At 50.9% G+C, this 27,944-nt stretch overlaps 1 protein-coding gene across 1 annotated transcript; it reads right to left on the bottom strand.

Annotated features, from left to right (window-relative positions):
- Positions 1-350: 350 nt before the first annotated feature.
- On the bottom strand, positions 351-26,884 carry OVOL2 (ovo like zinc finger 2). The gene is made up of 4 exons (XM_079945220.1): positions 26,680-26,884; positions 25,793-26,013; positions 14,882-15,074; positions 351-944 (listed from the first exon to the last, which is right to left on the bottom strand). The coding sequence occupies exons 1-4, from the start codon at positions 26,777-26,779 to the stop codon at positions 631-633; spliced, it is 828 nt and encodes a 275-aa protein (XP_079801346.1). The 5' UTR covers positions 26,780-26,884; the 3' UTR covers positions 351-630.
- Positions 26,885-27,944: the final 1,060 nt, after the last annotated feature.

The raw sequence follows: 27,944 nt of genomic DNA, 5'->3' as shown, positions 1-27,944 counted from the left end.
CACGTGTGGGGCTGTCTTGTCACCAGCTGTCTACCTTTACCCAACGCTCAAGATGCCCTTCTTCAAACCCACCCACTAGTACAAAACAAATAACCGGAAGTCGAAGGTCCCACGATATGCCCTGGACAGGGAGCTACAGGTCAACGCTCTCCTGTTTCATTCTGATCAGGAAAATGTCACCAGGACGTTTCCTTTATTAAAATAATTTCTGCTAACTCTTTCAGAATAATAGGATTCATTATCCCTGCTGGAGGAGCATTTCAAGTGGAAGTACTTTTATTTCAAGGCACCATATCAATCTCTCCAAGGGGTGTCTCTCTTAAGAACACCCCTGCCTCCATGTGTGAAAATCCTAAAAAAAAAAAAAACAAAAAAAACCCCAAACCCCAGACGGTGATCATAGCCATCCAGAAGCTTTCATTCATGTGACAGTGTTCCTGAGGATACGGGTTACGGGGGGCCTGAAGCCACTGTTATCACTGACAGCCTTGGAACGGAGCCCCCCATCGAGGCCCCCAGAGGACAGAGAGATGGACGGAACACTTGGACTTAGAAAGAGCCCGTGGGTCAGGGGGCCCTCAAGACCGGGAATCTGTGGACACGTGGCAGCGTTGGCATCCACGCCCTCTCCTACTTCTCCTCCTCCTCGCTCAGGTTGGCATTGCCCTGGAGCGTGGATGTCAGCTTGTTTTGCAAGAGGGCTGCCAGTTTCTTGGATGTCTTTTTGAGGAACGCGCTGCCCGGGTGGGCACCATTCACATGCAGGTACAGGTCCTCCTGGGTGGGGCCCGTGTAGCCACAGTCTTCACAGACGTACAGCTTGTCCCGGCGCTGCTTGTAGGCATACTGCTGCTGCACCCCATGGATCTTCTTCAGGTGGGATTCCAAGGAGCAACGCTGGGTGAAGGCTTTGTGGCAGACGTCACATTTGTAGGGGCGAATGCCTGCAGGGTGAGGGACAGACACAGCACCGGTCGGTCACAGCCCAGCCAGAGCCTCCCACTATGAAGCCATTAAAAGTCATCCTGCACCACCCAACGGCAAAAAACCAACAACACAATTCGAAAACGGGCAGAGGAACCGAACAGGCATTTTTCCAAAGACGTACAAAGGGCCGACAGACACATGAGAAGATGTTCACCATCACCAATCATCAGAAAAATGCAAATCACAACCACATAGAGAGGAGAGATCACCTCACACCTGTCAGAATGGCCATTATCAAATAGACAAAAGGTAACAAATGCTGGTGAGGGTGTGGAGAAAAGGGGACCCTTGTGCACTGTTGGTGGGAATGTAAATTGGTGCAGCCACTGTGGCAAACAGTATGGAGGTTCCTCGAAAACTTAAAGACAGACCTTTCTATATGATCGAGCAATCCCACTGTATTTACCCAAAGGAAATAAAAACAGGATCTCAGAGAGATATCTCCACAGCCATGTCCACTGTAGCACTATTCACAATAGCCAGGACATGGAAACAACCTAAGTGTCCACCAATAAATGAATGGATAAAAGAGGTGTGGTATATATCTACAGTGGATTATTATTCAGCCCGGAGAAAGAGGAAATCCTACCATTTGCAACAACATGGATGGACCTTGAGGACATTATGTTCAGTGAGATAAGCCAGACAGAGAAAGACGAATAGTGCGTGGTGTCACTTAGATACAGAAAAGTCAAACTCTCAGAAACAATAGAAAAATCGTTGCCAGGGGCTGAGGGAAAAAAAAAAAAAGCATCATGACCAAGGATGAGAAACATGAGGAAAATGATTAAGGCAGGAGACAAAACTGTCCACAGAGCAAACATAATAAAAAAGGATGCACACAGCAAAACACCACCACTTGCCTGCCTTAATGTCTGGGTTTCAAAGTGGGCAGAGTAAACCTTGTTTTCATTTTAGTTTGGGTTTCACTGGAAAAGGAGTTATTTGGGAGGTTGCCCTCAGGAGCGGTGACCCCATGAAAAGTGGGAGGTGACTCCCCACCTGCAGGGGAGGGAAGATGATGATGACAAGGGGGAGAGGGGTCATCCAGCCAGTCACCACTGTGGGCAACCAGAGTCCACATGGCCAGACAAGGTGCGGGACAGAGCAGAACACACACCTCCGAGTTACCCTGGCCCTCGGGAGCTGGAGTCTTTGTTCGCCTGCTCCAGTAGCACCGCGGAGAGCACCCCGGGTGGGACAGGTTCTCTCTCCCCAGCATGTACAGCCTGCCTTGGGGTAGAGTGGCCTCCAGCAAGGACATCCTCAGGCTGGGCTGCAGCTGTGGGCAGCCACGACATGGACGGGTGTGCCCAGAAATGGCAGGGGTCACAGGACACTGATGGCGTCGGCTACAGTTAGGAAACCATTTCCAACCTAGATCTCCTGCTGGCTTTAAAAGTGAGCTACTATGAGTGGGGCCTGCCTTCCAGATGGAGAGGACACAGACACCATATGAGCAGGGAGCTCAGCCAATCAAACCACAGTCATGCCCATGCCCACCGTGGGCACCCGACAGGGTGAGATGGGAACTTAGGTAAGGAGACCTCAGTAGGTGTATCTCAGGCTCTAAAGTCGGGGGGGATTCAAGGAAGCATATAGTGTCCCATGAGCACGGAAGCCCAGAGAGGGTGAATGCTGTGCTCAGGGTCTGTGGAACAGAGTGGGCTGCCAGCTCTCAGAGCATCTCAGAGCCCAGAGGCCAGGAGGACCACTGCCCGCAGTAATCCCCAAAGCTTTAGGCTCAAAATTTAAGAGTATGTGAAAACATCAATCAAGATAAATATTTTCAAAATTAAAATACATACAAAAAAATCCATGATGAACAAGTTATCAAAAATTTAAGTAAGGACAGGATCCACCAGGGCTGCATGGAGTCATGTTGGAGCTTGAGGCGAAAGGGAAAATGTGCATCCCCATGTAGACGTTTGTATTTGTTTTTTTAATGGTTAATTTTTTTTCCCCAAGAATGTTCGAGTTGCTGAAAGAATAGTGAAAAATTGAAAAACAGGTGTATTAAAATTCACATTCTAAAATGCTTAAATAGTTTATTTATGCAATAATGGGTTTTATCATGATTTTACTATCCTGGCTTTAACGGAAGCAAGCTATTATCAAAAGATATTTTCAAAATCTACTTTTCTCGCTTAACAATATTCCTGGTGCACCGCAACACACTGACCAGAATGGCCATCATTTAAAAGTCTACAAACAATAAATGCCAGAAAGGGTGTGGAGAAAACGGAACCTCCTGCACTGTTGGTGGGAATGTAAGTTGGTGCAGCCACTGTGGAGAACAGCATGGAGGTTCCTCAGGAAACGAAAAATAGAATTACCCAGCAATCCCACTCTTGGGCATACATCCAGACAAAACTATAATTTAAAAAGATACATGTACCCCTATGTTCATAGTAGCATTATTCACAATAGCCAAGACATGGAAGCAGCCTAAATGTCCATCAACAGATGAATGGGTAAAGAAGATGTGGTACATATATATAATGGGATATCACGCAGGCATAAAAAAGAATGAAATGATGCCATTTGCAGCAACATGGATGGACCTAGAGATTATCATACGAAGTGAAGTAAGCCAGACAGAGAAAGACAAATACCATATGATATCACTTATATGTGGAATCTAAAATATGACACAAATGAACCTATCCATGAAACAGAAACAGAATCACAGACATAGAGAACAGACTAGTGGTTGCCAAGGGGGAGGGGCTTGGGGGAGGGATGGAGTGGGAGGTTGGGGTCAGCAGATGTAAGCTATTATATATAAGATGGGTAAAAAACAAGGTCCTACTGTATAGCACAGAGAACTATATTCAATACCCTATGATAAACCATAATGGAAAATAATATCAAAAAAAAGAATGTATATATATATATATATATATATATATATATATATATATATATAAAAAACTGAATCACTTTGCTGTACAACAGAAATTAACACAACATTGTAAATCAACTATACTTCAAGAAATAAATAAACATTCCTGGAGATTTTCCCATATTGGTGCTTACAGCTTGGTCTCATTCCTTTTTAAGAGCACCGTGGTGTTTTGTTGTACAGCTGCACCCAAATCCCATCTTTTAAAAACTGTAGAGACTGAGGAAGCCCTGCTCCAGCCCACACCCTCCCATCACATGATGCTGCCTTGTACAACCTGGTACTATGGTGTAGTCCACCTCACATCACATCACCTAGGAGCTCGTTGGAAGTGCAGAGCCTCGGGCCCCACTCCAGACGTCCTGATCCAAGCGAAAGCAGTGTTTCTCAAATGTGAGCCCGAAACAGAACCACCTAGAGGGCTTGTCAAAACACAGATTCCGGGCCCCCCTGCTGGCGGATCTGGTTCTGGGGTGGGGATGAGAATCTGCATTTCTCACAGGCTCCCAGGTGCTGCTGAGGCTGCTTATGCTGGGGTTACAGGTCTGAAGCAACGCGTGGTGAAGCCTTAGGACGGCACTTGGGGTGTCTGAGGCAGCCGGCTCCCCCAAGTCCTCTCTTCAAAGTTAAATGTCCCCAGTTCCTCACTGGTGGCGCGTGGTGGGGGGCCGGGAGAGCTATGTCTGTTCATGAAGTTTTTTAAGTACACAGATGACAAAGGAAGTCAAAATGGAAAAAAATACTCCCCCCACCCTCGTTCAACCATCTGAAAAAATCGAGTCGCTTCCACTTTTCTTCCTGTCCACATCCAGAAGCTCCCATCCTTTCCTCTAACGTTCATGTGAAAAGAATTGTGTTAGCTCAATGCCGTGGTGGGGTGTTCCTCCAGCCCACCCACGCAGAAAGCAGGCCTGTATTATATTCCACGTTTCAGAAAAACTGCTAAAAGAAACTCCTTTATAATCCTCAGCACTTGGCACATAATAGGTGCTCAGTAAATCATTTTTATTTTTTATTTTATTATTTTGTTTTTGGCCGCACCACGTGGCTCGTGGGATCTTAGTTCTCTGACCAGGGATCGAACCTGGGCGCTCGGCAGTGGAAGCGTGGAGCCTTAACCACTGGACCAGCAGAGAATTCCTAATAGGTACTCAGGAAATAATTTTTGAACGAATGAATGAATGAATCCTACTGGCCCAGGTAAAAGAGAGGTCACATTTTGGGGCTAGTTTTCTACAAACGCAGGGGCCGTGAGGCCTCTCCAAAGGAATACACCACGTAGGTTGCATGTCTGGGCCACAAGGGGCTTTGTGTTAACCAGGCCTCTGCGCCCACATGGCAGCTGGTTCCCACCACCTCTGGCTGATCAAGCAGCAACCTGACTTCAGACCCAAAGCTCATCAACACAGAAATTCACCCAGAGGCCAGCTGCTCCTTTCAAGGGTGACTGGAAACAGCCCTCGACTATTTTAAAACATCCAAACTCAACCGGTAGGGAAACCAGCACACTGACACCAGGCTTTAACCTGGATTCTGGAAGTGGACGCTTCCAATCCTACTCCTGGGGGTCCCCACTCCCAACGGTGACCTGAGAAGGTGCTGCGGACGGGGCTGCATGGCTTTGCCTGAGCCCTGCCCCTTGCCGAGGGCATCGGGCCAGGGCCAAGTCCACTCGCACGGTCACGTCTCCTTCCTCTCTTCATTCCCAGCTCGGCCGAATCCTACGGGCACAGCACCCAGCAGAGCCTGGATAGCCAGGGCTAGAGGATTTCAAAGCCCTGCGCCGTGCAGATGACGGCTAGGATGAGGATGACTGCGGGGGGTGGAGCGGGGTAGACAGGAGGTCCCCACACCTCTAGTTATGGCAGTTAATTCTGACTTTTGCAAACCTACCCTCCCCACCCCGCTCTGCAAACACCACATTCATCCCTCGCTCACTGGTGCAGGCAGACATGGTCACCCAGCAGCCGCCTCTTGGTGACTCTTTCTGGGCTGGGGAACAAGTCCCTCCCTCCTGGAGTCCTCCTCTCCCCCAAACTCGGGGGCCAGGGAGGAGCCCCAGATGAGGGGGACAGATACCAAGGCCTCCCTGACATTGGGCCTCACCTGTCCTGGACGTGGGCGCTCTCGAGCAAAGGCCAATCTTGTCCGAGCCTGGAGTGGGATCCCGGAACCATCCCCGCACCAGGCATCATTAACCTACTGACACCTACACAGTAACAGAGTCCAAGGCCACTGGAAACCCAGGCACCACCCATCAGCCACGCATTAACTGAGTCCACACCTCAGTTTCATCACCTGTAAAATGGGGATAATAATTGATACCCCTTATAAGGCTGCTCTGAAGATTAACCAAGATCTCACAAGCAAAGGATGCAGCACACACTGAATATTCAACGGGATGCAGCTTCAACAGCTTACAGTCCAGGTCAACAGAACGCAAACACGCTCTATTCAGAAGCTGGCTGGCGGGTGGGTATGTGAATATCTAGTATCTGTCTTTAAACTGTATCTATATGTACACCTTTTTGTTCATTATCTATTTTACAATAAAAAAGGATAATTTTTTCCTATAATAAATCATAATGGAAAAGAGTATGGAAAAGAATATATATACACATATATATAACTGAATCACTTTGCTGTACGCCAGAAACTAACACAACACTGTAAATCAACTATCCTTCAATTTAAAAAAATAATTTTTTTAAAGGCTAATTTTTTTAAATGTCGTTCCTAGGCAGCTGGTGGAGAGAGGAGGGGACAGACGTCCTTCCCCGTCCACCCTCCAGACTACTGTGCTGCGGGTCTGTATCACCTCGAGCAGAAAATACTGTGTGTTGCGTTATCACAAAGGGTCTCTTCTTTTCAGATGTTCTATTGCTACTACCAAATCAAGCTTCATGTCACTCATCCCCAAAGAAAAGTCTTTGTCGTTGGCGCTCTCTGCTTGCTGTAGCTAAGTCTCCTTTACTGAACTTTATCCAAACATGGACTTCAGCAAGGAGCTCTCTGCAGGCCTCCTTGTGGGACTGGACATTTAGGACAAACTATTCGGGAGGCAATGTGACCACCCCACAAACATCATAATGGGTCTGCCCTTTGGCCCACTTCAGGGAAATTATCTACAGAAAGACTCACACAAGTAGGCAAAGGATTTACAAGAATATCTGTGGTCGTCCTGTCTAAAATTAAAAGAGAGAGACAGAGAAAGAGAGGAAGGAAGGAAGGAAGGGAGGGAGGGAGGGAGGGAAGGAGGGAAGGAAGGGAGGGAGGGAGGGAAGAAGGGAAGGAGGAAAGAAAAAACCGACCCTGAGAATGTAAATAAGTGTCATCGTTTGGGGCAAGAGAAAAAAATGACAGTGCCTCCACATTTGAAATTACGTCATAATCTCATATTAAGAAACGCTCTGACAACTATTCAAAAAAGTGATGTATGTCTACCTCTGCAGATGGGAAGCAATCTCCAGGATAGATAGTGCACGAAAAAAGCAATGTGTGTTAAAAACTTCTGGGGAAAAAAAAATTAAGTGGTGGCTTGCTTTCAGGAGTGGAACTAGGGCTTGGCGTGGAGAGGAGGCTTCTTTTTTTCTTTCTTTCATTCTTCCCTTTCAATATTATTTTTTGTAGCTAAAAAGTCAGTCAAAATAAAAGACGGGAGAGTTTGGTGAGTGAAGGAGGCCACCCTACAAGGCAGCATTCAGCTCCCTCGGGGTGGAGGTAACTCTATTCTTTTCTCCCACCCGCCCCGCTCCAAACTTCTCCCAGCCTGCATTTTTCCCAGTCCAATCAACCCTTCCCCGTAGGCTCCAAACAGACACCATTGTTTCCTCTTCTTCAATCAAGATGGGATTTGTTTGCCTTCTCCTCCTTCTCAATGTGGCCCAGATGGAAGATAAGGCCCGAGGGCCCCACCAAGGGGGGCAGGGCAGACCCTGCGCTCCGGCCAGAGCCCCCTCCCCACTGCCCGGACCTCAGATCTGAATTCCTCAGCCTCCCTCCGTGGAACTCAGAAGCTTCCGTAGGAATGGCAGGCGCACCTCGAACCAACTCCTTTACTCTAGTCAGGGTCGTAAAGTTATCACCAACCCGAGTTATGCCCCCCTGGAGCCCTCACAAACTGAGCGGGGGATCCCGCACATGTGTTTGCCCTTTTCGACTGGTTACAGCAGCGCAGGTTTTCTCCTCTGTAGTCTGTATATTGACTGAAGTCTTTTACAAAGTAAGTAGTCACTTTACATACGAGAAAAATAAAATGCATTCAATGCAAGCTGTACTTGTCTGATGAGCCTGGCACACCTGGTCACGGTGGCGAACAACGCCCAGACCACACCTGACACCTCAGTAAACGTTCACCACGCCCCCAGGCGCCACTGGCGCCGGGGTCCCTGGGCAGCGAGGGGGGAGACACTCAGTGCTCAGTTTGGCACCTGCTGGTTGTTGGAATCTAAATGACAGATTTCCCCCACCCACACCCTGCCCCCAGCAAACTCTCTCCTTCCCTGGATGGCCAGCTGGCTCAACCTAAAACACGTGAACAAATCCAGAAGAATATTCTGTAAAACCAGGCCCCTGACGTTTTTCACGGGCTATGAACTGAATACACAATCCTGTCTTGAAAGCTCATCCCTCCCACCCGCCCCCTGCCCTGTCTCTACTTTGTCCTGAGGTGGGTCAACAGCCGTAATTTCACACGTTGGCCTCAGTGACCCTGTCAACTCCACTTAAATAGAGCAATTCCCTCTATTATGCGTGCAGTGGACCCTCTTGGTCCCCCATCAGGACCCCCTTTTCTGGGCCAGTACTTCACTCCCCAGCTGTCACCTATGTTGGCAGCTGACAGTTCCTGGATGTCCCCTTCTCCAAGGAACGGGCACTGGGCAAGTGACCTGCCCACCCAGGGGAAAGGCAGCCTCTGACTCACATGGGCACAGAAATGTCCCCCACTTGCCTGGGGACAGGACAGGCCTGTAGCGCCAGTCACACCCCAGGGCCCTGGTGGGATCAAGCTGGGGCCACATCCCTGCTACCCTGTCCTGCTCTCCCCTCCCTCACAGGTTTCTCCCAAGAGCTCTCCCTCAATAAATCGGTTTATAAGAATCGCCATCTCAGAATCTGCTTCTAGGGAACCCAACCTAAGTCAATTTGGATTGAAAAGAGCCACTCGTTTGCAGACGTATTTTCACAAAATGTTAACCGAGTTTCTTCTGTTCCAGTTTCTCTCTTCCAATCTGGACTCAGATGTCATTTGCTGCTCCCCCTCCCCCATCACTCACACACACACACACACACACACACACACACACACACACCCCTCTGATCTACTCTTTCCTTGGTAAAGTCATATCCAGAAAAGAAGTCTTAATCTTTTCTTTCATCTGCTTGGATATTAAGGTAAGACATTTCCAGGCTCCGGTTTCCCTGGACCTTTTCCAAGAAGTTTCCTCGTGTTCTGAGTCTTAGAGGCCCCGCTCTCTCAGGAGGAGACGTGGGGGAGGGGATTAATCCCGATCCCCGGTCCCACCGTCTTTGCCCACCTCATCAACACTGTGGCTGCAGTTCTCAAAAGAAGGGTCCTGGGATCCCAGGTAAGTCTTCAAATTAGTCATGGTCTGGCCCAACCGGACTGGGAGCAACCATAACCTTCACTCGTCTGCCTACTGTAGTTGTGAGAACACTGTCCACATCTTTGCTTCTGGTCCAAACACAACATTTACTTGTAATTGTCAAGAGCCAAAATCCAACATTCACGTCTCCATCAAAGGCAAAACCGAATTCCCAGAATTCTGGTGAGATCTTTTGGAGCCAGTGAGGTGGTACACATGAACTACAGAAAGGTCTGAGGAGCCCAGATTTTTGCTCTTTTTACTGATTATCCCTTTTGCACAGAGCTCAGAGCTTGCAGGGCAGGCCTCTGGCACCAGGAGGCCAGGCCTGTCCCTCCAGCCCCCGCAGAGGGGCATCCCCAGAGCTGGGACCCCTTTATTCCGTTTGCCACCAGCCAGTTTGTCAGCAATGTTTTGACTCCTCTTCCTGGTCATTATTACCTGGAGGCACATCTCCATCAGAAAATAAACCAGGGAATTCGTCCCACCCTCCCCTTCCTCCCATGTCCACATCTCCGTTCTCTACATCTGCATCTCTATTCCTGCCCTGCAAATAGGTTCATCTGTACCATTTTTCCAGATTCCACATATCTGCATTAATATACATATTTGTTTCTCTTTCCGGCTCACTTCACTCTGTATGACAGACTCTAGGCCCATCCACATCTCTACAGTTGGGAGATTATAATTGACTTATATACACTACCAACGTGTAGAATAGATAGCCAGTGGGAACCTGCTATAAAGCACAGAGAGCTCAGCTCGGTGCTCTGTGACGACCTAGATGGGTGGGATGGGGGGTGGTGGGAGGGAGGTCCAAGAGGGAGAGGATATAGGTATACATAGAGCTGATTCACCTCATTGTACAGCAGAAACTAACACAACATTGTAAAGCAATTATACTCCAAAAAAACCAAACCAAACAAAAAAGAAACAGGGAATTCCCTGACTGTCCAATTGTTAGGGCTCCGCGCTTCCACTGCAGGGGGCACGGGTTCGATCCTTGGTCGGGGAACTAAGATCCCACGTGCCTGGAGTCACGGCCAATTAAATAAATAAAATGAACCAGAGGGAAAATAGGTTCAAGACATTTCCATAATGCTATTTGTTGGTCACTTTAACAGTCAAAATTATAATAAAAAAATTTTTAAATCATTAACTGTAGATTCAATGACCTTGGAGCTATCCAACAGAGATTAAAATGCAAGCCATTTTGTAATTTTAAAATGTCCAGTAGCCTCATTAAAATAAGTAGAAACAGGTGAAATCATTTTAAGGATACCTTTTGTTTAACCCAATATATTCAAAATATTACCACTTCAACATGAAATCAACATTAAAAATTGATATATATTACGTTCTTATTTTGCATTAAGCCTTTGAAATCTAGTGTCTGTTTTACACGTAACCACACATCTCAATCGGAGCAGCCACCCTCCGCGGACCCAGAGCTCCCCGTGCGCAGAGAGGCTGCAGGGTTCCAGTCCTAAATGCCTCCTGAGTGCCAGCCTCGCCCCTCGTGGGATGAAGTGCATGACGCCCTTTGGGGAAGCTGCAGGTGGAAGGCGTTTTCATTCAGCAACCCGGTGATTTTCAGCCCCTCCTTTAGGAGTCACTAGAAATCTCATCTTTGAGGAGTAGGAGATGAAGGAGCCCAGGGCCCTGGGGGTGGGGGTGGGGCGGGGTGCAGGCCACCCCCTTTCTGCTCACTCGGTGGCCAGAGGACATGCTGGCACCACTGAACACATGCTCAGACTGCTCAGCAACCCACTGTAAAGCCCAGGCTGGAGGGTGCGGCTTGTGCCCGGCCCGAGTTCCTCTCTACGTCGCCTCTTGCAGAGCAAGCTGGCTTCTAGAAACTGAACCGGGGCGGCTGGTAAGGCCCAGCCTCGGGAAGGATGCCGAGTGAGCACAGTACTGAGGGACGGAGACAGAGAAGGGGCCTGTGGAAAGCGGGGGACCTGGACTCAGGAAGACCAGCCGTCCCCAGCTCCTCACCTGTGAACTGCGGGTAACAAGGGCTCGGGGCTCCTCGGGGCTGTTGGACACAACAGGATAAAGCCGAGGGCCTGGCCTGCAGAAAAGCCACCACTCTGAGCTCGCTACCACCTGAGGAAGCTGTGCAAGCCTCCACAGGCTCTCCCGCCTCTGCCAACGCCCCCCCGCGCCCCCCGGCCGCTAAGCCTCGTTCTCCCTGGCAGACACTGCTCCCTCTCACCGAACCCCTCAGCCTCCCACCAGGCCGGCTCGGACAGTCCCAGGAGGCCAGTGGCTTCCTGCCACTCCTGCCCGATGATGCTCCCTGGAAACGTGAGGTCTGCAAGGGGCTTCGGGGAGGAAGTGCCTAGGAGCAGAGGGTCCCAGGATGGACCCCCAAACAAGGAAGGATGGGAGGTGATGGATAAATACCCCACTTCCTGCCCCTGGAGCAATTCTGGGGTGCATTGTGTGCATTCAGAGGACCCCCAGGGGGCTTGGGCCCCAGTTGCTCCCAGTGGTAACCCACTCAGTAAGTAACTAGCTCTCACTGAGTCTCCTTCCCTCTGTCTCCTCTCCTCATCCCCTCACTGTGCCCCCGGGACCATCTCCCAAATAAACGGCTTCACCCAAATCCTCCTGTCAGGGTCTGTTTCTGGGGGAACCCAAACTAAGACATTCCCCATCTGCAATGCCCTTCCCTCCCCGTCCAACTGTGAAAATCCTGCTCACTCTTCAAGGCTCAGCCAAAAGGACACCTCCTCTGAGAAGCCTCCCTGGTGCCCCTGCCAGCAACAATGCACCTTCCGGGCCTCCCCAACAGCATTCGCCACTTTTTCTTCTGTCTGGCACACCTGCTGGTTTCCTTGGGTCACAGTCAGGGGTTTGGGTTCTTTCTCCCTATGTTGGCTGAGCTCTCCACAAGCACAGAGGTGAGTCTTCGAGCCTGCCACCCCGCAGGGCCCCAGGAAAACTCTGCCAACTATTTCAACATTTACCACCACTAATAGCTCATAATTACTAAGTGCTTACAATTTGTGAAGCACTTTATATGCCATTATTGCCCTGAAACCTCGCAGCCATCACTTAGGTGACAGGTCATAAATCCATGCCCATTTTAAAATGGACACACTAAGGCAAAAAGATAAGTAATTTCCACAAGGTTGCAGAATCAGCTAGCTCAGATCCAGAGTGCTTAACCACTGTGTGACCAACTCAGTGCAAACTCTTACAAACTCTTCCCTGAGAGCAGTCAGTCCCTAATATTTCTACTGATGGAGAATTAACTCAGTCACAGATGAGGCAGCTCCATGTTTACTCCAACTGAAGGTACCAACAGCCCACAATGCTCCCCAAGCCCCCTTCACTCTGTGGGGGAGTGACCACAGAGCCCACCAGGTGAGGAGTTGCAGAAGAAATAGGCCATGCCCTCAAGGACACCCTCAGATAAAGAGGAAAAGCTGAGAAACTCTCCAGGACAACCAACGACAAATGACGCCATGAGTGGTCCCCAATTTCCTCCAGCTCCTTGGGTCAGTTGCCTATAAGCCCAGCTTTGCAGTCACGTAATGGGTCCATTGATAACCAGGGGTCCCCCCGTCACCCACAGGACCCCCACCCTTCACAGGACCCTCTACTACCCAGCACCTACAGGACGCTTCACCCTCTATAGGACCCTCCCTAATCACACAGGACCATCAATCTCCCTAAGCATTCTCCCTGCCCCAACCCAGGTGTCAGCCTGGCCACACAGAGGTCAAACTTTTACTGAAGTCAGGCTACTGGTGCCTCTTGGAGGGAAGGTGACAGTGACCAGAGGGGGCAGGAGGGAGGGGGCAGTGTCTTATGGGGGCTGGAAATACTCCAGCCAGTTAATATGCTTGTGTTCGCTTTGTAAAAAGTCCTGCATCCTCAAACTATGCACTTATGGTTTGTGTGCTTTGCTGGATGTATGTTACATTTAAATGAAAATTTCACTTTAGACAAGTTTTTTTTTAAAGGAAAAAGAAAAACCTTTTAGTAGGCCAGTCCACTCTCTAGGGTGGAGGACACCCTTCTGAGGCCAGGGAGGAAGCTCATGGCCAGTACTCTAAGAACAAAAAAGTGTGATAAGGGCTTAAAGGAAATCTGAATACAGAGGATCTGAGAAGGGCCCTGTGTGGCGGCTGGGGACCTGAGAGGCCCCCTGGGAGAGAGGAGTGGTCATTTTCCCACCCCACCCCCAAAATGCTGAGGGAAACCCTAAACCCTGAAAGAGCTTGATGGGATCAGCGGGACTATAATTAGTAAATTCTATGAGGTTGTAGGGAGAGTGCGTGGCACCAGGGCAAGACTGAATGGTTAGGATGGGTTGGATTTAGATGAGATGAAATGGATGGGATGAAAAGATGGAGTGGGATGGGGTGGGAGGGGCTGGGACAGGACGGGGATTTGAAGATGGGACCCAGACTGTGAGGGGCTTGACATGGAGCCCATCAAGATGGGGAGTTTGGATTCTGTCCTGCCCAGAGCTGGAGAAGGTTTTTTTGTTTTGTTTTGTTTTGTTTTTTGCAGTATGCGGGCCTCTCACTGTTGTGGCCTCTCCCGTTGCGGGAACGCGCAGGCTCAGCGGCCATGGCTCACGGGCCTAGCCGCTCCGTGGCATGTGGGATCTTCCCGGACTGGGGCACGAACCCGTGTCCCCTGCATCTGCAGGGAGAGTCTTAACCACTGCGCCACCAGGGAAGCCCTGGAGAAGGTTTTTTTAGCAAGGAGATGGCATCTTAGAATTCTCCTCCAGGGATCGCTCTGGCACAGGTGTGGTCCTCAAGGAGCAGCCTGGAGGCCTGGTGTTTCCTAGACAAAACTACCGAGGCTACGAACAGCCAGAGGGGGCGGGAGGGCGGCCAACCGGCACCCCAGGGCTGTCTGTGGAAGGGAGCTGGTGAGGACCCAGACCCGCGCTGAGTAAAGCTCAGGGTGGGGGTGACACTTGCCCACCCGCCCCCGCAGGAGGCTCGGGCAGCGCTAAGTCAGCTGCGTGTTCTCTTTCTGAGCTCTCAGGAGGAAGCCACGTGATGCTATTTTGAGACAGACTCACTTCCCGAGAAAGGAGCACAAAATACCAGCAGAGGGACCAGGGGGACCACATTCCATCCCTCAGCCCGGCCCGAGGGCTGCACCGAGTGGGCATCACAGCTCCCAGGACACTTCCGGCCAGTGATGCGCCGCCCATCTCACCGAGGCGAGAACAGGCTGAGAGCGGCGCGCGGGCCCCAGGGGACACCAATGGCAGGTGGCAGAGCCGGGCGGCCCACCCCAAACACCCCGCCCCGCGATTCTTCCGGAAACATAACTCTGCCCCAGGCTCCCGACTGGGTTCCTTGCGGGGAAAGTCCAGGGGCTCTTGGCCGCGTCCCTCCCTCACCTGTGTGTGTGCGCACGTGCCTCTTGAGGTCGAAGGTGTCGTTGAAGCCCTTGCCGCAGAAACTGCACAGGTGCCTCTTCACCTGGCTGTGGCACTTGAGGTGCCGGTTGAGCATGCGCTGCAGGCGAAAGGCCTTGCCGCACAGGTCGCAGGTGTGAATCGCCGCGTCGCCGCCGCAGGTGCCTGTGGTGAACTGGGACAGAGAGAAGGGTGAGGACCCGTGTGGGGCGGCGCGCCCACCGCCTGGTGCGTCTAGGCTGGACCTGACTCGGGCTTCTGCACCCCCCCCCACACCCATGCTCCCCTTGCTCCTCGGGACAGACCTCTGATTACCAGCTGGGCGCCCCGCCCCCAGCTACGCGCCTACGTTTCCCAGCCTCACAGCAAGTCCTGCGGGTGGGACCACCTGGCTGGTGAGATACACTCTCTAAGGGGAAGGATGGTGCCCTCTCCCCTGATTTACTCCTTCCTGCTCGGGAGAGCAACAGCCACCTCGGACCCAAGGCGGAAGCCAGTGCTGAGGATGGAAGAGCAGAAAGGAAAGAGGAGTCTAGGTCTGATAACATCACAGAGCCCGCAAAGACAGCCACAGTCAATTCCTTCCTCCCGGCCAGCATCCACCAAGAGACTGTCTCCTCTCCCCCTGGATCTGGGCAGGGCCTGCGTCAGTTCCAGATCTTAAGAAACGGTGCAGCTTTTCTGCATCCTCCCTCTTGGAAGCCAGCAGCCATGAGGAAGCCTGAGCCCACCATACTGTGGGGAAGCCCAAGCAGCCATGCAGAGGAGCAATGAGGTGCCAGGTATGAATAAAGACTCACTGGACCTTCCAGCCCAGCCAGGGCTGCCACCAGCTGAGTGAACAAACCCGGCCCAGAGGAAACTGCCTAGCCCAGCCGTGCCCCAGTTCCTGACCCAGAATCATGAACAAATAAGACGGTCATCTTGGGAAGTGACTTGGTCAGGATCCCACAGCTTTGTTATCAGAAAAACTATAACCAAATCCCAGGTTCTGGACTGCCTGGTTCATTCTCTCAACTGTGTTTGCTGCCTCAAAGGAAGGAAACAGAATCTATAACTGTGTGAAGAAAAACACGAGATCTGATATATTCATTAAAGGTTTCCTAGTTATCAGATCCTTTAGAAGATGGATCCAACCGTTCTGCCAAAATTCTATTCATAAAAGGACCTAAAAAACTTAATTTTCAGACAAACATTATTAGCAAGAAGAGTTGGTCTTTTCCTGGCTTAACACCTTCCTTGTCTGAAACACCCTCCTTTCATCCACTGGGGTACTGCCTTCTGCCAAGCCTCAGCTCACCTGTTCCCTCCCCGATGAGCTTCTACAGCCACTGCAGCCCCTGCCCAAACTGGTCTGTGTACCCCTAAGACCAGTGCCTCTCAAACCTCAGTGCACACACGAATCCTCTGGGGGTCTTGTTAAAATGCAGGTTCTCTCTTGCACTGTTGGTGGGAATGTAAATTGATACAACCACTATGGAGAAAAGTATGGAGGTTCCTTAAAAAACTAAAAATAGAACTACCATACCACCCAGCAATCCCACTACTGGGCATAAACCCAGAGAAAACCATAATTCAAAAAGACACATGCACCCCAATGTTCATTGCAGCACTGTTTACAATAGCCAGGTCGTGGAAGCAACCTAAATGCCCGTCGACAGACGAATGGATAAAGAAGATGTGGTACATATATACAATGGAATATTACTCAGCCATAAAAAGGAACGAAATTGGGTCATTTGTAGAGACGTGGATGGATCTAGAGACTGTCATACAGAGTGAAGTCAGTCAGAAAGAGAAAAACAAATATCATATATTAACGCATATATGTGGAACCTAGAAAAATGGTACAGATGAACCGGTTTGCAGGGCAGTAATAGAGACACAGATGTAGAGAACAAACGTATGGACACCAAGAGGGGAAAGCGGCGGGGGTGGGGGTGGTGGTGTGATGAATTGGGCGATGGGGATTGACATGTATACACTGATGTGTATAAAATGGATGACTAATAAGGACCTACTGTATAAAAATAAATACAATAAAATTCGAAAATAAATAAAATTTTTAAAAAAAGTGCAGATTCTGATTCAGGAGGTCTTGTGGAGTCTGGATGCTGCATTGCTAGACAGCTCCCAGGAGATGCCACTGTGCAGTCCATGGACCACACCTGAGATGTGAGGGGCTGGCCCTCACACGGTTCAGGACTTTATTCCAACTCATTCCAGAGGCTTCCATCAGGCACGAACGTTTCCTCAACTAAACGCCTTGTGGAAGCCAGCAAGCATTCGCGCAGGCTCCTGCCCACCCCCCACCCATGCCCCAAGCGCACATGAGGGCCCTGCACAGTCAGAAAGTGTTGGTGGGCAATGGCTCACAGGTGGCAGGAGGAGAAGGCCCCAACACAGGGCTTTCCAGTCAGCCCCCTCCACCAGTTCATTCTCACTGCTCCATCTTAGTCTCGGCCGACACTGACGTGTGCCTGATCCGAGACGGGGCCTGTGCTCAGAGCACCAGGATGGCTTGTCCCCAGGAAGCTGCCAGTCTAGTCGGAGAGCAGACCGGGCAACAGGCCACTGCCATCTGGGAAGCCCCAGCTGCAAGGGGTGGCTGGGAGGGGAGCCTAGCCCAGACAGTGGGCGCACGGGAAAGTGTACCCAGAGAGGTGAACATCTCAGCCAGGCCACGATGAAGAAGATGGGGGAAGGGCAAGGAATATCCCAGAGAGGGCGCTGGGAAAAGGGGGACTGTGTGTAGTCCAGCCTGGCCAGCCTGAGCCCTGGGGAGTCGCTGACGCACAGAGCTGAGGGAGGAGAGAAGGGCAGGGCCCCCAACGACTGTCAGAGGGCGGGGGGAGGGTGGGCACATTGGAAGATACAGGAGGACAACCGCAGGGCTTGAGTCTGATGACCCTCCTGCCTCATACCCCACCTCTGCCCCCCAAAGGGGTGGGGCCTGGCAGGGCCTGCGGGAGACCCAGCTGTGCCCAAGGCTCTCCTGTCACAGGACAGGTCATGGTCTCCTGCTAATCCGCAGTCCCCATTCTAGTCACTGCCTCCCTTGAAGGGATGTGAAGAGACTAAATATGGCCCAGGTCTTGGCAAACAAAATGCCGTGAGCTTCTGAAGGCCAAGTCTACACAGGATAAAGGTCATTTGAGAGGTAGTGCGGCTAATGAAATAGAACAGAGGCACATGAACCTGGTAATTCTGATGAAAAACGTGAAGAAAGCTAGAACTGTCTTCTGAAAGTCTTGCACCATGTGCCCGAGGACTCGCCAACTATGGTTCCAACCTGAACCCTTGTTTACTTTAATCCTTTTGGTAAACTCCTATTTTTAAAATGCTCAGCATGTAACATGAATACCTCCTATTACAGTCCAGGATGGAAATCTCAAATCACTGGCATTATTTGGTTTGAAAAGAATAAAAATTTTGAGGGCAGAGAGGATGGAGATCAGTGACCATTTAAGGGAGTTCAGGGTCAGTGGATCATCTGACTGAGAGAGATACAGAAAGCTTTTTAACACAGGGGAGAAAGAGGGAATGAGGCGAGGGGACTGGAGAGGGAGGGCACTCCATTCTCTGGGGAACTTCCCTCTGGTTTTCTCAGAGCAAAAATAAAAGATCTCCCATTGCCTCAGCAAACGTAGTGTTGCCATTTCTCCACTCTTCACAACATGGAAAACTGAGTCAACACAAAATGCTCATGTAGAGAATTGCCATAAGGTGCACCCTCCAGCCCATGAAGGGTTGTTCGCCAACTATAAATGGATTTCTGACCAATCCAGACTCCAGACGTTTATGAATTATATCCAGAACGTCTGAAGAGGGCCTTTTCAAAAGAAGATGGAGGGTTAATTCAACAGCAAAAAGATCATGGCTGACGAAGCCAGCTTCTGCCAGACTTGTTCACTTTTCAGAGGAAGGAAAACTTCCTTCGTTAGAAAGGTGAGAGTCCTTATTATTCAGCCATAAAAAAGAATGAAATCATGCCATTTGCAGCAACATGGATGGACTCAGAAATGATCATACTAACTGAAGTAAGTCAGACAGGGAAAGACAAATACTATATATCACTTATATGTGGAATCTAAAAAATAATACAAATGAACTTATTTACAAAACAGAAACAGACTCAAAGACAAAGAGAACAAACATGGCTACCAAAGGGGAAAGAATGAGGGGAGGGATAAATTAGGAGTATGGGATTAACAGATACCACTATATATAAAATAGACAACAAGGATTTACTGTACAGCACAGGGAATTATATTCAATATCTTGTAGTAACCTATAATGGAAAAGAATCTGAAAATATATACACACATATACATATATGTATACAGACATATGTATAACTGAATCACTCTGCTGTACACCTGAAGCTAACACAATATTGTAAATCAACTACACATCAATTTTTTTTTTAAAAAAAGGAGAAATTCCTCAGAAAAATATTTGGAGGATAAATTCCTAAACATGAAATTTATCCACAGAGTGTACTTCACATGTGCCTTGAAATTTGGTCTGTGATAGCAAAAAGCTGGAAACTACCTATATGCCCATCAATAGGGACTTGTTAAAAAAAAGATGGTATAACCATATAATAAAGTAGCTAGAAAAGGACAAGAGTACCAACTGCCAGTCACATGAGTGAGCCCTCCTGGATGTTCAAGCCCCCAGGAGACTCCAACCCCACTGTCATCTGACTGCATCCACAAGAGAAACCCCAGGCAAGACCCACCCAGCTGAGCCCAGCCAATCCGCAGAACTAGAAGACGTCGTAATAAAGTGTTACAAGCTGCTAAATTTGGGGTTGTTTGTGAAGCAGCAACAGAACACTGGAACGGTGAGAGATGTATCACATTCTCTCTAGAACACCAGAGCTGCCACACTTCTGCGTGTTCTCTCCCAAGATGGGCAGCATGATACAGAAGACACCCCTGATTCCTGAAATGATGCCCCATGTGCCGGAGGACCGGCAATCTCTCCTCGGGTCACCTGTCTGCTCACTGGGCCATCTTTATTATGTTTACACAGGCTTACACCTACCATTCTACTTCCTAGAAGTCCAAAATAGGGTTAACCAATTACCTTGTTACTCTACTCTGCAAGGCGTAGACCAAAATTAGTTACATCTTTGTCACCTGGTCACAAAATGAGTGGGGTGGAGAGACAAGAAATGCTGAGGATCAAATAAAAACCTAGACCTGGATGGCTGTGTGATGTCATTTAATATCCCTGGGCCATACTTTCCCACATGTAAAAATAATAAAATGGGACTAGATGAGCTCTTTTCCTAAGTTCAAATCCTGCTCTACCACCTACAGTCTGGGAAGTAGGCAAGTTACTCAACCTCTCTAAGCCGTAATTTCATCGCCCATAAAATGTGGACAATAATGATACTCGCCTCTTGAGACTGTTAAGGAATTAAATAAGAAAAGCTACTTTAAAAAGACTGGGTGCTAGGGACTTCCCTGGCAGTCCAGTGGTTAGGACTCCGCGCTGCCACTGCAGGGGGCATGGGTCCGCTCCCTGGTCAGGGAACTAAGATTCTTGCAAGCCGTGAGGTACAGCCAAAAAAGAAAAAACAAAAAGACTGGTTGCTGCAGTAAATGCTAACTCTTAGAGTTCGACAAGCTCCAGAGTCCTGTGATCCTAAATAAAAGGTAATTGGTCAAAACCCATTGTTTCTCCATTTGTCTTTTGAGTTTTTCTCCCACTGATGGAAGAAAAAGGGAACCAACCTTCAGTGTGAGTCACTAGCCCCTAGTCTTTCTTCTGCGACTCTGAAATCCAAATAGCTCTGAAAACCAACATTCGCTCCTATCTCCCTTGGCAACAAAAGTGGAAGCTACCCATTTGGTGTCAATATTCGTGTTTTGATATGGAAAGTATTAATGTGTTCAATTACAGTATACCGCTCCAGACACTGTTATACTCAGAAAAAGCTCAATAGTCTCATCCTTAATCCAAAATTAACTCTCCAAAAGGCTTATTACTGAAGTGAGGAAGCTACCACGAGGATGGGAGGTGACATCAGTCTGGAGATTAATTAACTAACTGGAGATTAATTCAGGGCAAGAAAGATGAAGAGAGATAGCAGTTCCCCAACCCTGAAGCTTGGCGCTTTCTTATTTGCTGTCCTGTTTTCTGCAGGATCTCGGCTTTCATTTTAAAAAACACACAAAGTTCCCCTCTAGTTCTTCTAAAAACAGGCCTGTGCAGCAGAAACAAACCCATCATTGTATCAGAGCTGCTGAAGACTTCAGGAGCATCTAGGGAGGTAGGGACCTGGGCTGGCCCTCTGACCAACTTCAAAAGCTGGCTAAGGTCACTTACCTGTCAACTTCTAAAGGAAAAAAAGAAAAAAAATCCTTTATTTTCTGTGGATGCTTCCACCAGACAAGTTCCTTAAATTAATGGTCCTATTTCCTGTGGGAGGCTACCGTGAGTGCAGGCTACCTTCCGGTGGCCGCGCAGACGAGATTTCCAGTGACACATGTGCTTATGCCTGAGCGCTCAAAACATGCTAAGCGTATTTCCCCAGCTCCTTTAGGATAAAAATTCCCCTCCTGCTCCTATGTACTACTTCCTTAAGCTTCACAACTCCACTACATGGCAGAATGCAGAACCTTCCCAAATGCAGAGATGCTGACGGGAACGTATCCTAATCATCCAGAAGAAACAGATTCAAATACCTGAAACCCGCCTGTGGCCACAGGGCTTGTAGGTGCCCACACCGAGATTCTGATGGGACTTGTCTGCAAAACGTGTGCCTGCACTTCCCCGGGACAGGCCCATGGGTCTGGGCATGACGTGTGGGAGAGGCAGGGATGAGCCCTGTGGTTTTGTCTCATGTCACGGTGAGAAACTGCTTCAATTCCTTCACGTCAGGCTGTCAGTGCTAATGGCTAAGGCGTCAAAGGTGGCGTCCACGATGCAGTACAACAACGCTAAAGAATAAGGAGCCTTGGGTTGGGCTTTGCCACTAGTACCTGTGACGAACTCAACAAAACCTCTCTGGCTTTACCTTTCTCCCCACAAAAATAAGGAGATTGGACCACATAAGGGTCCCTGAAGTAGATCCTGTGGGTGGACACGCTCAGCCTCTATTCCTGCTCCTCTGGTGGGCCTTCCTGTACAGCAGAGGCTACAAAAGCTAGACACTACATTTCCCAGAATCCCTGGCATCTGTGGTCTTTAGATGTGACTGGGGTACCGCCAGTTACATGCACCAGCAGGAGATTTGACTTCGGGCCTGAGTTAACTGAGCCGAGGCAGGTATGTGGCAATTGTTTCACACCCTGCATTAGCAGAAGCATCGTGATGCACGACAGCAGCCAAAGAGGCCGCGGCTGCAGTTCCCTAGGTAGCCCAGTTCTGTAGTGTGGCTCTGGGGGTCACTCCTGGGAGCTCAGCCTGGTCTCTCTTTAGCCCATTTAGTACCCCATAATTAACCACTGTCTGCTTAAGTGAGCTACGGTGGATTCTGTTTCTGCAACAAATCCATTCAGACCCTTCCAACCACAAAAACCGACTTACCTATATTCCACTTAAAAGCTGGCTGCAGTTAACACTTGCATTGTTCTCCTATTCCTTTTTCCCCCTTTAAATTAATTTAAGCTTTTTCAAGCATCCATTCCAAGCTTTTTTCCCTTTTGTCTTGCTTCCTATTTCCCCCCAGATGCTACTGACTCCTTCCCTGCCTGTATTCCTCTTCTATGTTGACTTATGTCCTCCTATGAGTCAGGCATTACTGCACCGGGTGCTGAAAATACAAGCTCAGCAGGAATGCTCCCTGCCTTTGGTGGGTCTAGAGTCAAGAAGAAAAGTCTGGTCAGCCAAGGAGATGGTCAGTGAGTTACAAGACTGGTGGGGGGAATTGGGACATCCAGTTCTGTCTTGGGAGACTGAAGTCAACAGGCAGGGAATTAGGGATGGGGCTTATGTTACCTTCCAAATATCAAATGGGTGGGTTTTTTAAAAATACTTAAATCCAGCCAATCCAGTTGGTAAATCCCTTGTCCCTGCTGTAGGCAACAAAGTATTGGACATTAACAAAACTTGCTATGAGTCACTGTCGGCTACCTCCCCACTGGGCAGTTTACACACACACGAAATTGCTCAGCGTGTTGCCTCCATTGTCTCATGTAATCTGCCCAATGCTTTGGAGATTTCACTTATCTCTATTTTGCAGATCAGAGAACTGAGGCTCAGAACAGATAATGTATCCCCAACCACAGCTGGTGAGATGGACCCAAATGAGGTTTTCCTTCTCAAAAACCTTCCAGAGCCCCTCCTCTGCCCCCACGGGAGCACCCACACTTCTCGGCTTGGCCCCATGACCATCACAGCCTGTCCTGGCTACATGTCCAGTTCCTCACCTTGACTCTCCCTGACCCCAGGCCCATTTCCCATCCTCCCTCCAGCTCTGAGTCCTGTCCTTACTCAAGCTTTGGGCTCAGCCCATACGACCCTAAAGCGTGCCTCTCCCCCTTCTCTCACAGCCCTCAAATCCACACCAAGAAACCTTCCTCTGCTCAGAATGTACTGCATCTTTGCTTGTGCTTCTAGCTGAGCATTCACTTTCCTGTAATAGGGTTAATAATTAATTTAGTATTTGTGTCTCTCCACCAACCCAAATAATTCTAGCTAGAGTTATTGGACACCTACCGTGTTTCACGCTTGACTCATTTATCCTCACACCTCTATGAGGTTTCATTACTTGTTTCATTACTATCCCCATTTTTACAGGCGAGGAAACTGAGGCCCAGAGGGACTAAACCAGAGCCTAGAGCCCTAACCGTTACTGTCAGAAGATTCTGGAACACCAGGGTGGCAGCATCTTTATCTCCTGGCTGCCTTGTGCACAGCAGGCACTACATACTGTTGGATGGGATGTAGCTTCTCTCTGCCCTTCTCTGGTCCTAAGAACCAACGGTCCAGTAAGTGTCTTCAAGTCACTGAAAAACATGCATCATGCCTGAGTGGCTTCCCCCTCTTATGGTTAGGAAACTAATTCTTAGACAGTTCAGCATACTTGGCATAGAACTCTACAGTTACACAACGTGCTAATTCACGGGCAATTGGACCAGTCATTTGAAAATGGCCAATACCACAGCTGATAATTCTGTAGGCTTGAAGCATCTTAACCCCAGGAGGTCTTATGGAAGCTGAGAAGGAGAGGGAACCTGAACTTCGGCCTCAGTAAACAAACAAAAACTCCTCTGGAAACCTTGTTAAGGGTTGAGGAGCAAACTCTATGCCCTCCCCCCCACCCCTGGCGTCAGCACCAAAACAAGGATCCTGGGAATAAGATTGGTTTATTCATTCCCTTAATCCAGGGCCCCAGGGGAGCTGTTTGCCTGGGGTGGCAGAGATCTCCTAAAATGGTGGTTAACGGACTGGATATTTTCCTGTGCCACCTTGTCTCCAGGGCAATCTGGGCAGTTGGGGGACAGAGGGGTGAAGTATCTATAGACCACCCGAAAACAATGTTGCAAATTGTCCTTCCTGCCGATGATAAATATGCAAGTGGATACTTGGTAGAATTTCCCGGAGGGCAGAGCTACAGGCCTCAGGCAAATTGTCCCTCCCAGTTAACCCCATCTGGCCCAGAAAAGCCTCCCATCAGCTGACTTTGAACCTCATCAGCGCACTTAACACTAAGCAGGATGCCTACACCCAGTCGCAGCATCCTTTAAAGGTGTCTTTCTTAAGGATTCCAGGCTCAAGCCTCTAGCCTCAATTGATAACCAAATGCACGCGCCAGCCCACCACGGAGCCAAGCCCCTGGAGCCAGGAATATGCACAGGGGAGGGAAGACCTCTCCCAGGAAAAGTAACGGAGGAGGCTTTGGCAATCCACAGCTAACCCTAGGGCTTCCGCCCCATCTCGGTGCCTGGGCAGGGGGCTTCGGGACCACCCTGGAGTGCCCAAGAATTAACACCTACACCAAGGGCCTGGAGCCCGAAAAGGCTCACACTAAGGCCCACTTGGCTAGGAACTGGGGTTCTGTGATTCCTAAAAGCCACTCCCAGGCTCCCGCCGCCCGTGAGTCAGTGGAATGGGACAGCTTAGTCTTAGAGGTAGCGGATACCTTTGAGCAAGCAATCATGGCAGTTCCACACAGGAGAGCGCAGATGGGCGTCCGGATAAGCTGTGGCCTACAATTCCAGGAGGCTGGGTGGGGGTGGGGGCTGAAGCGCGAAGATAGAGGGAAGCAAACACTCCAACCCACTGGGGGCGGGGCAGTAGGCCAATTTGCAGTTGAATCCGTTCATTCGTGAACATAATTCAATAAGATTTGACAAACACAAGTTTCAAGTGCCCGGCACAGACCTCGTGTCTAACGGGCACTTCATAATTGGCACTGGGAATAGTTGTGATTGCGAAAGACCCACTGTGTGCCAAGCTACCACCACTGCCTCCAGAACTCGAGGAAGGGGGCGAAACTCAGAATTCACAAAGCTGTAGGAACTGCACCTCAGAGGAGGGGAGCCCGGGGCCTGGGGTCCCTTCTTTCCCACTCCAGGAACTCCGACGGCCAGGGTGTTCCTCAGGCCCTGCGCACAGAATGGACTGCTGGGGGGAGGAAGCTGTGCCTGAGCCTTTAGGCAGCTCCGGAGGCCACGCGGAGGGCCTGTGCCCGCGCGGGAAGCCAGTCTCCGGGGTGCAGCAGCGCGGGCGGCCGGCTACCTGGCAGGCGGGAGGACGCGGGGAGGCGCCCTGGCCGCGACCCAGGGGCAGGTGCAGGAGCTGCGCTGCGGGCGCGCTGGGTGCTCGGGTGCCGGGGCGCGCGGGCGGGCGCGACAGGGAGAGGCGCCGGCCCTGGGAGCCCGACGCCAGGGCGTGGTGCAGGTGGCGGCGGGGGCAGAGTCGACATCGTACCTTGATTTTCGATCTGGCGACCGGGCGCTGCTTCGCCGCCAGGTGTCCACCGGGGACCTCGCCATCGCCAGGCTCGGGGGTTTCGCGCTCGGGGGCGCGCGGGGACGAGCTGCTCTCCGCGCCTCCGGGCTCCCCCGCGCTGTTGCTGCCGCCGCCGCTGCTGCTGCCGCCGTCGCTGCGGCAGTCCTCGGGAGGGTCGTGGAGCAGACGGCCCAGGCTCACTGCATGGGAGTGCCGCGCCCCGACACACAGACACGCGGCGTCAGGCCCGGGCGCCCGCGGCAGTTTGACCTGCGGGCGGTGCCGCCGCCGCCCCGCCCCGGACCTGGGCACCTCGCCAAGTGGGCAACGCCGCGGGGGTGGGCGAGAGAGCCCCGGACTCGGCCTCCTGAGCGATCTCGGGGTTCTGGGAGCCGCTCCTCAGTCCCAGTTACAGCGCCCACGAGGAAAAGAGGGCCCAGCGCGGCTGGGGACCCGCGCGCCAAATTTCCTCTCCCTGGGATGGGGGCGGGGGGCCTGACCTCGACCCATCCAGCCCCGGAGAGGTTGACCCATCCCTGTGCAACCCCACGAGGACGTGGGACTGAGGGTTGCCCCTACTGGCCCCTAGCCCCCTTCCCGGGCCACCCCGGCCCGCGCTGCAGCCAACGGTCCCGCCGCCGGGCAATTAGAGGCGCCCACTAGGGGGAAGGGGGCGCAGGGCGTCCCAGGTTCCCAGCCTCTCACTCTCGGTCCTCCCGCGCCTCCGTGACTTCCTCCTCCCCTTGAAAGAGGGACATGGGGGAGGGGGACAGTCCAGCCTCGGCCGTAGAGCAGAGGGGACCCGGCCACCCTTGCCCGCACCCCAGGAACCCGGCGCCCAGGCCCGGCCCCGGCGCGGCGCTCACCTGGGATGTAGGTGTCTGCCCTCTCCTCGTCCGGGAGCTCATCCCAGCTGCGGACCGAGACCCCCGGGCTCCTCCTCTTCACCAGGAAGACTTTGGGCATCGTGGGGCCCCCTCCCCGGACTGCGGCCCCTCGTCCCGGCTGCTCCCCTCTAGGGGCGGCGGCGGCTCGGTCCCCGGTTCCCCGCGGCCAGAGCCCACCTTCCCGCCCGGCCGGCCCTCTCCCTCCGCCCCCCGCCGCGGCGCGGCCCGGCCTCTCCCCCGCACGCCCAGCGACTCCCAGCCTCCCGGCTCGGCGACACCTATGCCTTAAATCGCGGGTGAGACCACGCCGAGGAAAAAGTTTCATAAGGTGGAATAGAAAAGGCACCAGGAAACTTGGGAGTGAGCATGCGCCCTGCAACATAACGGTGTCAACAAGCTCGCTACCTGTCCGACCGGTTCCGGCGGCCGGGGCTGCCTGTTCCAGCCCTTCCTTCGGCACGAATGTTTGCAAAAGAATTTAACGTCTCAGTCTTTCCCCCCTCCCCTTCTTAAAAAGGGAAGAACGTTTTTCTCTCAGCCCCCTGCCCCATTCCCCATCACAGGCACCGCAGGGCGAACTCTTTGAGGAAAGCACCAAGTCCGCTCCCCGGGCGTCCCCCCTAGAGCTGGAGCCCCCGCGAGTCGCCCCCTCCCCCGCCCCCCCCCACCCCGCCCCAGTGGATTCGCCTCCGACAAGCAAGCCAGAAAATGGCTCAGTTCCTCTGGACTTTGTGGATCATTCCCGGGGTTTGTTGAAATCTCGGTGTGCGGAAGGGGGAGGCCGCGGGAGACTCCCCAGGATTCTGATCTGGTAAAGAGGGAACTTGGGAGCTTCAGCTCCCCCTCATAGACAACAGTCCCCCAAATAAACACAGTAAAATTAAATGTTAAAATTCATGCATCTTTAGAACGTTATTTTGTGCCATACAATCTAAGAAAAACAAGTCCGCTTGTTCCACCCCAAGAGTCCCCTTACCCCAAATAAACACGATGGAAAAAAAGCCAAGGGCTGGCTATGCGAACACAGCTTTGAAACAAATTTCTTATCCTCGCCCACTCCCATTATTGCCTCCCCTAACCGTTTGCTCCCCAAATTCTGAGGCTGAGAAATACTTTCCAAGAAACCAGTGAAGATGGGCTACATATCCCCTCACTGCCCCTACTGGGGAGGTGGCTGGAGAGCTTGGTATTTATTTTGGGTTTGGGGTTTTTTGCTTGTTTGTTTGTTTGTTTTCATCTACCTT

This window comes from Stenella coeruleoalba, assembly GCF_951394435.1.
Source record: "Stenella coeruleoalba genome assembly, chromosome: 15".
In the NCBI taxonomy this organism is placed as follows: domain Eukaryota; kingdom Metazoa; phylum Chordata; class Mammalia; order Artiodactyla; family Delphinidae; genus Stenella; species Stenella coeruleoalba.
The sequence above is the reverse complement of the archived record's forward strand: the minus strand, read 5'-3'. Positions and strand labels throughout refer to the sequence as shown.

Excerpts from the sequence above, each read along its gene's own strand:
- OVOL2 (XM_079945220.1), bottom strand. The coding sequence starts at position 26,779 with ATGCCCAAAGTCTTCCTGGTGAAGAGGAGGAGCCCGGGGGTCTCGGTC. Across the intron at positions 15,075-25,792 it reads TCGCCAGATCGAAAATCAAG|TTCACCACAGGCACCTGCGG; the intron begins GTACGATGTCGA and ends TCTCTGTCCCAG. Across the intron at positions 945-14,881 it reads GCACGTGCGCACACACACAG|GCATTCGCCCCTACAAATGT; the intron begins GTGAGGGAGGGA and ends CTCACCCTGCAG.